The following is a 13,087-nucleotide window of genomic DNA, read 5'->3' as shown; positions in this document are numbered from 1 at the left end:
AGGCTTTGCCAAGCCATTGAGAGCAAAGGGGCTGCTGATGGCTCCTTAGGTGAGGAGAGATCAAATCCATCTGGGGAGAAATGGGTCTGAGAGCCACCTGCCTTCTGAGTCACAGCCTCCTTTAGCATTTATAGTTTATTTTCTTTTTTGCTTGTTTTTTACAATTCCATCTGGGTGGCTTTCATAGCTGATAGTAGTTAACTGGCAAAGATAATATATTTTTTAAAGACTTTTTTTTGGGTTCTGTTCCTGTTGGTTTGTTTGGCTTTTTAATCTAGATTCTAGAGGGCTGAGCAAACAACTTCCATGGGGAAAAAACAGTGTTCGCTCAAATATATGCAGAGAGGATCTTACCAACTCTGCTCTTTGCCTCCAGAGTGTCGATTCCATGAGGTAATTCTGAGGTGATGCTGGCGTCATAAATGCAGAGATTGGTCTTGTCTTTTGCTGTGACAAGGATGGCTTTTTATACTGTTGAAAATACTGAGGTAATGCTGATCCTGAGACAGCTCATGGATCGGCTTCTCCAAGCTGATCTGCACTTCATCTCCCCAAACCTATGAGCACTCCAGCCCCCACACAGTGACTGTACTGGAGTGCCCAGCTGGTGCATTTTAAATTAACACTCATTATACTACTGAGTCACTTCTGGTGGTGATCTGAAATGCACCGATGCTTTGTATCCTCTCTGGCAGGTTCCTTTGGTTTGATCCATATGTTTCCATCCTGCTGGGTGAGATTCATTTCATTCTTTCTTGTAGTCTCTAAAGAAATTAGTTGTATTCAGTTTCTCGTGATCTTTTTGTACAGATTAGTGCTGTTGAGTACAGTGCATCTATGTATGGGTGTTTGTTAAAAATAAAAATAGCATTTTTGTCCTGCATTTGCATTGGAACAGATTCAGTTGAGACAGAGCTTAGATGTCAAATTTGGCCATAATCCATTAAGGTAGTTCTCTTCCCAAAATGTCTGCATTCTTTTTTAACTAGTCTCCTCAATATTTCCAGTTTTCCTTCTGTTCTTGTATCTTCATTAGGAGGTATTTAAGGAAAGACTGGATGTGGCACTTACTGCCATGGTTTAGTTCAGAAGGTGTCATTTGATCATGAGTTGGATTTGGTATCTCAGAGGTCTTTCCAGCTTCATTGATTCTGTGATTTAAAGGTCTCTTCCAACTGTAGCAATTCTATGGTTCTGTGATTTTATATATCCCATAAACTTTTAGTTTGTTGGACTAAATTGGGCTTAGTCCTCATGGATGGGGCTGAGAAGGACCCCATGCTCGTGGGGCAGAAGGTAAACGATGTTTCCATTGTAGCAGGGATATGTACTTGCAGAAAAAAGGCAATTTCTAAGAAACCAAAGGCATTCCGTTTTTAAGGCTAGATATAACCAGGTAATTACACATGAAGTAGGAAAAGACTATGTTTCATGTTGCAGACAGGGAAATTAATTGGTTTCCAATTTCTTTCACAGTTTATTTCCCTGTAGCTGTGGTGCAAGCAAGAGCCAACCAACATCATCTGCTGCCAGTAGAAAATCTCCATGCCAGTCCTTACCCTTGGCACGAGGTAAAGTTGCAACTGAGGGATCAACAGGAAAAATCCAATTTACGCTCAAAGGTAAACTTTGACCATGAATAACAAGCATGAAAGTAAAACATATGCTGTTCTTTACATTGTGTATTGTTTAATTTCATCCTGTTTTCTTTGCTTTGCACTGTTTCTGCAGTGGTGCAGCCAGGGTAGAGGTATTGAAATACCCTTAGGATAACTGCTTTTTAAATTCCAGCTTTTTAATAGCTTGCCTAGCATCAACTCCTCTGGTAGTGCCTGCTTTAATTTTTATTTATGTTTGTAAAGAGCATTGCCTAGAAGGAGGAGGTTCCTGTTTTCAGGAACAAAAAGTAGATGCAAAATGCAGTAGAGCAAATATATTTTTGTTAGCCATGGGTTTGGCAAGAAAAATTCCCATGCCAGACATTGTCACATTTCACTTGGGGCAAAACATGATCTGCTTCCTAACAGGTCCCTGGGTGATTGTGCCCCCAGGAGAGCACCCTGGTAAGATTGTTCCCCACAGGCTGCTTATAAACACAGTAAAAACTGTTCAGCAGCTACAGCATCGCTCACCAATAAAAGATAATAAAACAAATAAACCTTGTAAATTACTGTTATATCAACTCTTATGAACACTGGTTTAGCCACAGTCCTGGAAAAGGAATGAAGAACATTAACTCCATCCCAGCCAGACCCAGCACAGTGGAGAATCTATGAATCTAAAGCTGTATTGACAAGGCAAATAAAAGAACAAATCCTAAGCTCTGCTCTGTGTGTGTTAGTATTAGTAAGGCAGATGAGCTCTAAGGTTAGCCAGACATTTAAATCCTTGCTAAACTTCAGTTTATGAGCAGTGACAATGATAATGTAATTGTGCTTTTAATAAACAGAGCTTGTGCTTAGCTGAATTGGAGTGAAGTTGCAAAGTTATTTACAAGCTGCACATAAGAAAAATCAATACAAATATGAAATATTAAGATAGAGAAAACCTTCCAGTATGAGTGATCAGCAGCTTGAGGCTATGGCAGAGATGGATGACAAGTGCTGCTTATATGCTGTAATTTGTATGTTTTAGCTTTTTTAATAGTCCTGTTTGGGGAATAGAGGAAAAATATGGTTTACATCACCTGGGAGCATACTGTAAACCCTGTTTCTTTTTCTCCTTGGCAGATGGAGACCTTTTAGCCAGCCAGTGAATCCAACTGCTGCTGCATGTCTGGCAGCACCTCTGAATGATCACATGACTCTTGATATGGATGCAGTCCTGTCAGACTTTGTTCGGTCCACAGGGGCAGAACCAGGTCTGGCAAGAGACTTACTAGAAGGTAAACTTTTGGGACAAAACCATTTCTTGTGTTCACTGCTTGCTTAAACCAAGGACCAGTCATAACAAGAGAACTCTGGTCTGTGGAAACAGATATTGCTTAGCATTTTTACCAAGTCAATTCTTGTAGTAAGCTGATCATAGATTATACTAAGGCAGGTGTTTTTAAAAAAAGTCTTAAAAACCTCTTAGTATTATATTGCTGTGTTTTAAATTATTAAAAGTCAAGCCCTAAATGTTTATGTGCCAGGGAGGGAAGGGAGGAGACTTTAGCTAAATTTTGTCATATTCAGCTGCCTGAAAGCATTTTTAAAAGTTTCTCAGGTCACTGTGTTTAGTTTGAAGTTTAGTTTGAAAGGGACTTACTGGACAGTGATAGAGACACCAGAGGTATTTTTGGGTTCCAAAACTGGTTAATATGCATACCTGAATGTCACAGAGTCGAGTGACTAGGATGAAAAACAGCTAAGAATCTGTAACAGAAAAATAACTGTCTATTTATTTATTTTATTGTGGTTGGTTTAGGTTTATAGGCTTAAAAGTGGAAAGTCACCATTGATATTTGAGGGCATTTCATAATAGTTGGGTTTGTTCATTTCTTCTCATAAGGGCTTACAACAGTTGTGAAGGTTAGAAATGAGTAGATGATATCTGTAAATTGCAAGGTGGTTCTGTAGGCTTGAAACTTCCATACTGGACTTGCTGCCTGAGAGGTTTGGGATGTGGTTTATTCTTTTTATATTAATGTGCTCTAAGAAACTGTGTCAAAGTAACTACTGAACAGGTACAGCAGACTTAAAAGTATACCTCATGTTATGTGTCTCCTTTTTGCAAGAGCAATTTCACTTTAGGTTCACTGGAAATTTTTCATTTTGTGGTAAGTTCTTTCTTTACTCTGGGCTTTTCAGTAATAAGGCATGGTAGGTTTTCGGCACAGAGGTGCACACAATTTTGCAGCATTTCCCAAGTCATCTGCTACATGAAATAAAACCTTGGAATACCTAGCAAGGAATTTTAGCATAGGCTTGCTATACTTTAGAGCCCTCTGTTGTGTCTGACTGATTTGATCAACCTGTCATTCTTGCCTAGAGTCTGTCTGATGGTCTTTCAGAAAAAGAACATGAGAAGATTTTTCTCAGCTATATCAGGACAGATTGTCAGTTATTGTGCTGATAGAGCATTGCCAAAATTTGAAAGGGCTCCTACATGCCAGAGGTCTTTCGGAAGAGTTGCTAACCTTGTTTTCCTTTCTATAAAGAATAATGCTTTCAAATAAATATCGACTAGAGTTCCTCTGTGTTGTACTTCTCATTTCTGTAGATGAATAGATTCACATCGAACATACTAACAAAGAAATAAGCAATAAACAATCTAATTATTCTGACAGGCTAATAGACATATGCATCTGCCCCAAATTGTTTCCTCCTACACAGGAATTTCTGAAAGTAGAAGGGATTGTTGCTAGTTCTGAACAAGATGTGCTCAGAGAAACATTTCAGCACTTGGAGCTGTAGCTACATTTGGTGTAACAACTTCTAACACTGGTTGTATCTTGTGCTGGGAGACAGTAATTGATGGAGTGGTTTCTCTTTTGTTTAGAAAAGACACAACAGGGGCTGCCACCCTCATAGCATTTTGCCTGTCTTTCATAGTTGTCACAGTGTGTCAGCTCTGTGTGAGCGGCACTGAAACCATGATAATACAAACAATATTCAGAAGAGCAGCTCCCACCCCATGGTGCACAAGCCACCACATGGTGCACATTGGGACATTGTAGTCCCAATGGACTACATCTGGCCTGGAGTGGTGATGTCCTTAGTTCCAATCAAACTTTGAAAACAAGTGTGCACAAACATTTCCCAGAAATTTCAAGGTTTCATTGTTCATAACCCTAAAAAATTACTCTCATAGCGAACTTGGAGCCAAAAAAAAGCTTGTGTAGACCCTCATTTCCATGTAATCACAAGTTTTGGTCAGATCTTCTATGACCCCATAGCCCTTTGCTCTTTCTGACCTGCTCAAAAATTCTGAATGTTTACATTGTGCTTCTGTGGAGTAACACCTCCTTTTCAGAGCCAGCACTGTTCTTTTGTTCATATTTGGGGTACATTTCGTCAATTTCACAATCCTGTAGATAATCAAGGATACAAGTTTCTGCTTCCTTATCCAATTATTTTAACATATTAATAGTTTTGCTGTGATTGTGCTGTGGATGTAGCAGGACAGAACTGTGCACAATATGTGTTGTTCATCCTGTCAGTAAATGGGTGAGTTAAACACACACTGACTGTTGTGCAAATAACTAAAAAATCTATACATTGCATATAGATTTTCTACATTGCCAGAAGCTGTCCTAAATGTTGGCTCAGTTGATGTTTCTATACTCTGCCTATCCTGCTGGTAAAATCCCTGCAGTTTTTTTCTGCTGAACTTTTTATTGAGCACAGCTGTTTGTCTCTGTATCTCAGAAAACATTCTGCTGGTTGTGCTTGACATGTATCTTTCAGAAAGAGTCCATTCTACATTTGAAATAAAGAGGCAAAGAGACTTAAAAAAATAATAGGTATATAACATTTTCATTACTGTGCCTCGTATAAAAGTCTACTATTGGACTTCCATATTTATTAAGATGCTTACAGCTATTTAAATTAATTGTAAATTAATATTCATAAATTTCAACTATGTATCATTAGCTGTGCTAATTCTGTGTTAGTGGATTATACACACGTGCTAAACCATTTTTTCTTAGAAGTGTTATTTTCCAGCTTTGCTTTTGTTTTTGGATGATTAATTACCAAGTCTTTTATCTTTTTTGTTTATCTCTTTCGTTTCCTATCTCTTAGAGGTGTTGTTTGCCACTTCCTGAGGTTTTTACCTTGTTTGTGTGTTCTCAAGCACATGAACAGAACTGAAAGCATTCTTGTGTATGTGAGGTGATGGAGAGTAGATATTACATTTTGTGAACCTTCACTGGGTCTCCCTTTTCACCCTTTCATTCTCAGCCTTTGCTGGTTTATATAAAATCGGGCTAAAATAAAAGGCCTCAATTGAGAGGTTACTATTGACAGAGCAATTTGACACTAACTGTGACTCAGGTGAAAGAAACAATCTCAGCAAACAGTTTGAAAGCAGCTCGTGCTGGCAGACATGTGCATCACTGCTTTGGGCAGGAGAGAGCTCAGAAATGGATCAGCCTCATGTCCTAGGGAAACAGGAAATCAGCTGCAGGACTCTCCAGATGTCACCTCTGGGTGTGCAAGGCACCTTCTAGTCAGTGGAATAACTCCTTTGCCTCACTAAGCTTTGGGAAGGTTCTTAAGCATAAACTGATAGCTCTGCATGGTAGACAATTGATTTCTCCTCAGCTGTGTTTGAGCCCCAACTTCCTCCATGTCCAGGAATGAGCTGGGCATGTCCCTGTCCCTCCTGGATAGCCTGGGCTGGCACCTTGATTCTCTCATGCACAGAATAACAGTAATGCTGGTGGGTTTATGTATAAGCTACTTAAAATGTGGCCTAAGGCAGAAAGAAAACCATTACAGAAAGTAGTTTAATCTCTAAAACAAGTTGTGCTGTATGTGGTTTACAGTGCCAGGGCTGTAGGTGTGGATGAACTCAGAACTCTGATAAATCAGGTAGAAAATAGCTCCATTCAAGGAGCAGCAGGTGTGCAGGCAGTGACCCCTGGAATATGGGGGAAGGCAAAGGATGAAATACTTTAAAATGCTAACAGTGGAGGCAACCATCAGGTACTGGAGGATTTGTGAAATAATAATAATAACAATACAAACTGATTCAAAAATAATAGGTTTAACTGAAAAGTTGCCCTTTGACTTGTATAAATGGTTTAATCTGTTTATATAAATGATGTGATATTTCACAATTATGTAAAAATAATTGCTGTCTATTTCCAGCTTCAAATAGCACTTAATTGAGGGATACATAGTTGAACATGAATTCAGGAATTGGGAGATTGTCTTTCCACTCATGAAATGTGAGCAGAAAAGGTGACTGACCCCATGGACCAAGACAGAACTGCAGTAGGGAAACATCTCCTTGAAGAACAATGTATATAAGCAGAATTCAAAGAAAGGCATGTAATTTATAGAGAGGGGGAGAGACATTTACACTGCTGTCATGTGATTGAGTGTACAAAACTAACTCCCCAAAAATAGTCCCTGATTCTGCTCTCCCTCAGATGGTTCCTTTTTTAGTTCTCTTGTGGAAGGCTTGGCAATGGGAAGAGGAAGCTGAGCTGCTACCAATGTCTCATTAACCAGGGAGCAAAAATGGCATTTCCAGCTGCCTGTTCAGTTTGGAGTGACTTCACATTCTAGCAGAAAATGAGGCATGTGTTAACAAAATGGCCTTGCTGTATTATTTTCCTTTGAGAACATGGACCAAAATTAAATCTAGTTTTAGAACATATGGTCTAATTTTATCCTAGTTTTGTGTATTAGAGTTTCAGAAGGAAAAGGCTGGTCTGGAGTTATTACTTTTTACCTGTAAATATTTGTTGATCTACTTCATGCCAAAGAGGAAGAAGTGCTGGCATTTAAACTGAATTTATGGATTAAACTGAACTTATGGATTGCTTTATTAGCAGTTGGTTTGTAAAAACAGACTTCTTTGCATTAGCCTGGGGTGTTTCCATGTTGCCTTCAAATTGCACTTACAGGTACATTTCATAGATGATGTCTTGGTACTTGGTGCCTTCCTTAGATTATTCTTCTTTAGCTGAAAGAGAACTTGTTGCCCACTCAGTTGATGTTGTCCCATCATGGCTCTGTTCCACTGGTCCTGTTTCACTCTAGGCAGCCTTTCCTGTCCCTTTTAACATTTCCTTTGCTGAAGTCCTGCCTATACATGTTGTTGCTGCAAGTTGCCTTTCATTGTGGTTCTTACTATTTAGATCTTTCCTAGTTCACCATCTCAAATTGCGTCCTTTCCAGAATTTTGTTTATCATTAAATCAGGAATTTCTGGTGACCTTTCAAATGTTCTTTTTAACATATTGGAGTAGGTGGATATTTGAAAGCTTGGGGGGAGAGACTGTGTAATGGTTCCGTGTTTGCTTTTTCTACTAATTAATGATAAAATCCTCTTTTCATGATATCTGATTTAAGAAGTGAAAGACAATAGATTTATCAACTGTTACAACCCCACTAAGCTATATTGTTTCAGCCAAAACAGTACAAAGCAAAAAACCCAAAGACTAAATAATACCATGTTGCTCAGGGGTTCCAGCACTGGAGGATGCTCTTGTGAGAGCCACCTGGAGTGCTGCATCCAGCTTTGCTCCCCCACTGGACGTCAGGACAAGTCCAGAGGAGGCCATGAAGATGCTCAGAGGGCTGGAGCTCCTTTGCTATGACACCTTGGGGCTGCTGGGGAAGAAAAGCCTCTGGGAAGACCTTAGAGCATTTAAAGGGACTCTGAGAGAGCTGGAGAGGGACTTTTGACAAGACCATGAGGGTGATGGCACAAGAGTGAATAGCTTCAAAGTGAAAGAGGACAGGGTTAGGTTAGATACTGGGAAGAAATTCTTGCCTGTGAGGGTGCTGAGGCTCTGGCACAGGTTGCCCAGAGAAGCTGTGGCTGCCCAATCCCTGGCAGTGCTCAAGGCAGGCTGGATGGGGCTTTGGGCAACCTGGTCCCATGGAAGGTGTCCCTGTCCATGGCAGGGACTTGGAATTAGATGATCTTTAAGGTCCCTTCCAATCTAAACCATTCTTTGAGTCTATAATTTTATGAATGCTTCTAAGGTGAATCCTAGTTGTGCTGTTGTTTAGCATTTTGTTTATTAACTCTCTGCTAATCTAGTTTGAGGTGGTAAGGCAGAAATGAGTAAGTGGCTTCTTAGACCATACATTGTTTTATCTAAATCATTCTTTTTTCTTCAGGCTCATGATAACTCCTGTTGTTATTCAGGCAACCATTATTTAGGGCAGAAACTTCACAGTGTAGCTGTGTTTATTTTTGAATTTCCCTTTTATGTGGGTGTCTGCTATCTCTGACATTAAAACATCAATACCAGCCTTCAGCCACAGTGTAGCTTCTATTCCTTACTCAGCTGCACTTATTTTTTTGGTGTTTCGTTGTTCGTCCTCCGCACAAGAAGGACTTGGTTTCAAAGAGTGCTGTTAAATTTCACACCTGCTGGCTCATGTAGCTCATGTAGCTGTTCTGGAAGCAACTGCTCAGTCAGAGTGTTCTTTCTGTTCAGTCAGGGAATTAGTTTGGTTCCAGCACTCTCATCATGATCTTTCTACCTGAGTTTTCTAACCAGCTTTGTGCTGCCCCAGCTTACCAGCGGAGAGGTTAGCTAGGAACACTTGTGCTGGTCAGTGAGGGTGGCTAATTTTCAAAACCACTATTTCATGGAGCTTGAAAGGTGCTGAATATGTTCTCTAATTTGGTTGAATGTTTTTCTTGCATTTCGCTGCTTGGAGGCTCCAGCAAATTTAGGAAAAGTGAGTCCAATAATAATTTCCTGTATTGGTTTCTCTGAAATTTAAGGCTTTGGTGCTGAATTGGTGCTTCTGTTCTGGAGATGGGGACAACTCCAGGGATATGGAGAGATTTGAGAATAAAATAATTGTGTGTTAGATACAGAAATTTTAATTTTTGTAAGGTTTCAAGTCTATATTAGAAGTTCAGTTGCTACAATGTACCACGGAGCATAACTCAAGAGCCACTGTGCAATCGACTTTAAATGCAACACACTGGGAGCTTGCTTTCTGAAGGCTCAGTGTAATTTTTATGACAGAGCTTTTATAAAAGATGATTGCATTTGGCTTAAAACTGAAGCCAGCGGGATTTCTGTGAGTCTGCTGATTTTTTTGCTTTCCTATTACATCCTACATACATCAAAGCCCTGTCACACAGCAGCCACTTACAGCACATGAGCACTGGGATTTTTGTTAGCTTCAGAATTAAAACATGAAAACATCTTGAGCAGGTGACCTGCAGGGAATGCCCTGGGAAATGCTGTCTGTGTTCCACTGATACAGGCCTGCTGCTCAGGGATCTCTACTGAATGAATCCAGGTTGTTGCTGGGGGTCACCCAGCCCTGGGTTTGTAGCATTGCCAATACTAGAATAATAATGTTTTGTTTAAAGCTACATTTCCTAGAATTATATTTGTCACCTTCACTTAATTTTTTTTTTTCTTTATTGTTCTCATGGTTGAGAAGAAGAATTCAAAACGTGTTTTAAGTGCCTGAGACTGAAGAAAATCAGTTCTTGCTCCAAACACTGACAGGTTTTGGGAATACACTCATGGCCTGTTTGGGTTGTGTAACTTGGTTGGGATGTGTGTAAAGTTAGAGCAGAGCCCTGACTGGATTACAGCCATTTACTCTACATGAGCTTTTTAGTGAAAAAATGCTGGCAATAACTGAAGTGCTTGCTCCAGGATCTCTGACATTTTTCACTGAATTTCCATTTTGTCCTACAGACTTTCTAACAGGAGATTACAGCACAACAGAACAACTCTGTATGGCTCACATGGTGGTTTATATTATGGTCTGCTCAGGAGCTAGGTAACATTCTAGCTCAATGATACCAGTTCCTTTCAGAATTTTGCTAGTACTTCAAAACCTGAGGTAGTTTAGCTCAACCCTGTAGGTACCAGCTGTTTGTGCTATTTTTTAACTTCTTCCGTTGGGTTTTTGTTCTTCACAGATTTGACTGTAAAAGGCTTGCTTTTATCTGTTTAAAACTGCTTTGTACTATATTTAGCTTATCTCCTTCATGTAAGCAAGTAAGTTGTCTTTAACTGCTACTCAGGTAATGTAGCTTCTCAAAGTACATAAAATGACAGCCTTCTGTGGTGTCATAAATCATGTATTAGTCAGAATCAGGTTACTTCTGAATTCCCAGGAAAAGTGCTTGTGGACTGCTGTTAAAGTCTCATATAATTCGTAGTCGCATATAATTTGTATAATTTGCTGTTAAAGTCTCATCTCTTCTAGTTACTAAATATTTTTAATTTTCCAGTTAGAAACAAGTACTTGGAGAATGGTGGGCATCTGTGATTTTAACTTAGCAGGACTGTTTTGAAAATAGCAGGCAGACAACATGTTTTTCATGTTTTTTTTGAGAATTTCACTGCCTGTACTAAACAGACTTGTGTGTCTCTGGATATTAGCCTGCATTCTGTGGTTGCTGGTGAGAGCAATATGCTGAAGTGGAAGGTGGAAGCAAATCGTTTAGAGGATTCAGTGCTGACACCACTCTGGCTGAGTCTTTCACTGCAGATTTTGTCCTGTATTACCTGCTTTTTAAAAGTCTTTTAAAATACCTGAGATTCTCTCTGATACATGAGATTAAGGGACCTAAAGTATTTTATGTTTGCATTCTAACTGTTCTGCAAACAGAAAGATAAGAGAGTTTCTCATTCTTTTGGGCCATGCCACTATCACTCTTGTCTTTCCATCATTGCTCTTAATTATTATTAGGAGCAGTAAATTATTATTTATTATTGAGAAATGTAAATTATTATTATGTTGAGAAATGTATATCTCTCAGTGGGATTTAGAGTTCATCCTAAATTGCTGGTTTCTGGAGCTGTTTGGTTCAAATCCAAGCAAGGGATGTTCTGGCCTTGATCACCTCCTCTGACAGAATGCCATGGATTTTGGGTTTGTGGACAGGAGGAGACCAGTGGATGATGGCTTTTACTCCATGGCAGCAGCTTTGACACTTTTTCCCCCAGTGCTGCTGTGTTGGATGCTCCAGTGTGGATGGTTGGGCCCCCAGGAGGGTGCTGGGTGTCACTGACCCCTGCCAGAGGTGAGCAGTGGTTCCTTGGCTGTTTTGCAGGCAAGAACTGGGACCTGACAGCAGCCTTGAACGACTATGAGCAGCTGCGGCAAGTGCACACAGCCAACCTGCCGCACGTCTTCAACGAGGGCAGCTTCTACAAGCAGCACGAGCCACAGCAGCCTCCCCAGGTGACCAAGGCTGAGAGGCCCTGCCTGCAGAGGCAGGATGACATCGCCCAAGGTAAGAGCTCCTCTCTGGCTGTTCAGGGGCCAGGCAGGTCTCTAACCTGGCTACTTGTGTGCAGAGAGTGGGAGGTCATGTGCCAGCAGCCTCTGAGCTGTGTCATTGTCACAGGGCTCACAGAGCTGCTGCTAGACCCTATTTTTCATGTTTTGGTGGTTGCGAGCTCTGCCTCAGTTCTGCAAGTTGTTTTTTCAGAGTTTGATTCAAGTACAAAATATGTTGTCCCCAAGCAGTCCTGTGGTACTTGTGAAAGGAGTTAATTAGAGGGTGTCACAGACCATTATGGTATGTAGTTGTATTGAAACAAACAAAAAGGTTTAAAAATCTGGTATCTCACTCTGCATTCTTACTCACAGTATGTGAATAGGGTGTATGAAGACTATGAATAACTTTCAGCTTTAAAATTTCTTTCTTTCACAGTTCCACAGAAACTGCCTCCTGTCCCCTGCTGAATAGAAATTGAAACCTTAAGAAAAATTAGTCAACTCCTTCTAACAGTTAATTTCCAGTACAAGATGATAAGCATGAGAATTTGCTTTTTTGTTTGCAGACCTCTTATGGGTTTTATTTCAGCTCTCTCTCTCTCAGACTGTTGGACTGCAATATTTTTCTATGAATTTCTCAAGAAGCTGTAGTTTGCACCAAAATAAATCTGCAGGTCTGACAGCTTGTCATGTAGGCAGGTAATAGCAGCAGCCTGATGATGGCTTTCTGTGCAGTCATTAAAAGGAACAGAAGGGCTTCCCCTCTCCTGCTGGCTCTTCCCTCCTTTTAAACACGAAATAGCATCAGTATTCAGGAGTTTCAGTAAAGCTTTTTTAAAATTGCTGACTTCCATCATAAGAAAAGGAACTGTAGTGCTTCTTATGACTCCTTAAAGCACTGAATACAAATAAAGGGAGGAAGAGCAGCTCAGTGGAGTTGATAAAACCATGTCCCTTCATCATTTTTGGGATACAGTTTGCACTGAAATGTCCATCTGATATTTAGTGGGAGCAGTAGATAGTGTGGGGTTCGTCTGGCTTTGAACACCTGGACTGACAGGAACTTGGCTGCCAACTCAGTGTGTAGCTGAGGATCTCGTGGTCAGAGAAACACCTTTAACTCACATGTAGAACTAGAGGTGTTCAGGGAGAAGGGAAAGGAGCACCTTGGTTTGGACCAAGCAGTGGAGGATGCAGCCAGCAGGGGAA

The 13,087-nt window shown here is 40.3% G+C and overlaps 1 protein-coding gene across 8 annotated transcripts in view; it reads left to right on the top strand.

The window, feature by feature from the left end:
• The window catches only part of OTUD7A (OTU deubiquitinase 7A), a 105,857-nt gene that overhangs the window by 60,195 nt on the left and 32,575 nt on the right, over positions 1 to 13,087 (top strand). For all 8 annotated transcript variants that reach the window (XM_085070820.1, XM_085070821.1, XM_085070826.1 and 5 more), the window contains 3 exons: positions 1,477 to 1,622; positions 2,730 to 2,884; positions 11,709 to 11,891. In XM_085070820.1, the coding sequence (XP_084926946.1) occupies positions 2,800 to 2,884; positions 11,709 to 11,891 (268 nt within the window). In that variant the 5' untranslated portion in view covers positions 1,477 to 1,622; positions 2,730 to 2,799. The remainder of the gene's footprint in view (positions 1 to 1,476; positions 1,623 to 2,729; positions 2,885 to 11,708; positions 11,892 to 13,087) is intronic.

The sequence above is a fragment of the Lichenostomus cassidix genome, chromosome 10 (assembly GCF_008360975.1).
Source record: "Lichenostomus cassidix isolate B80296 chromosome 10, HeHo_3.0, whole genome shotgun sequence".
NCBI classification, from domain to species: Eukaryota; Metazoa; Chordata; class Aves; order Passeriformes; family Meliphagidae; genus Lichenostomus; species Lichenostomus cassidix.
The sequence above is the reverse complement of the archived record's forward strand: the minus strand, read 5'-3'. Positions and strand labels throughout refer to the sequence as shown.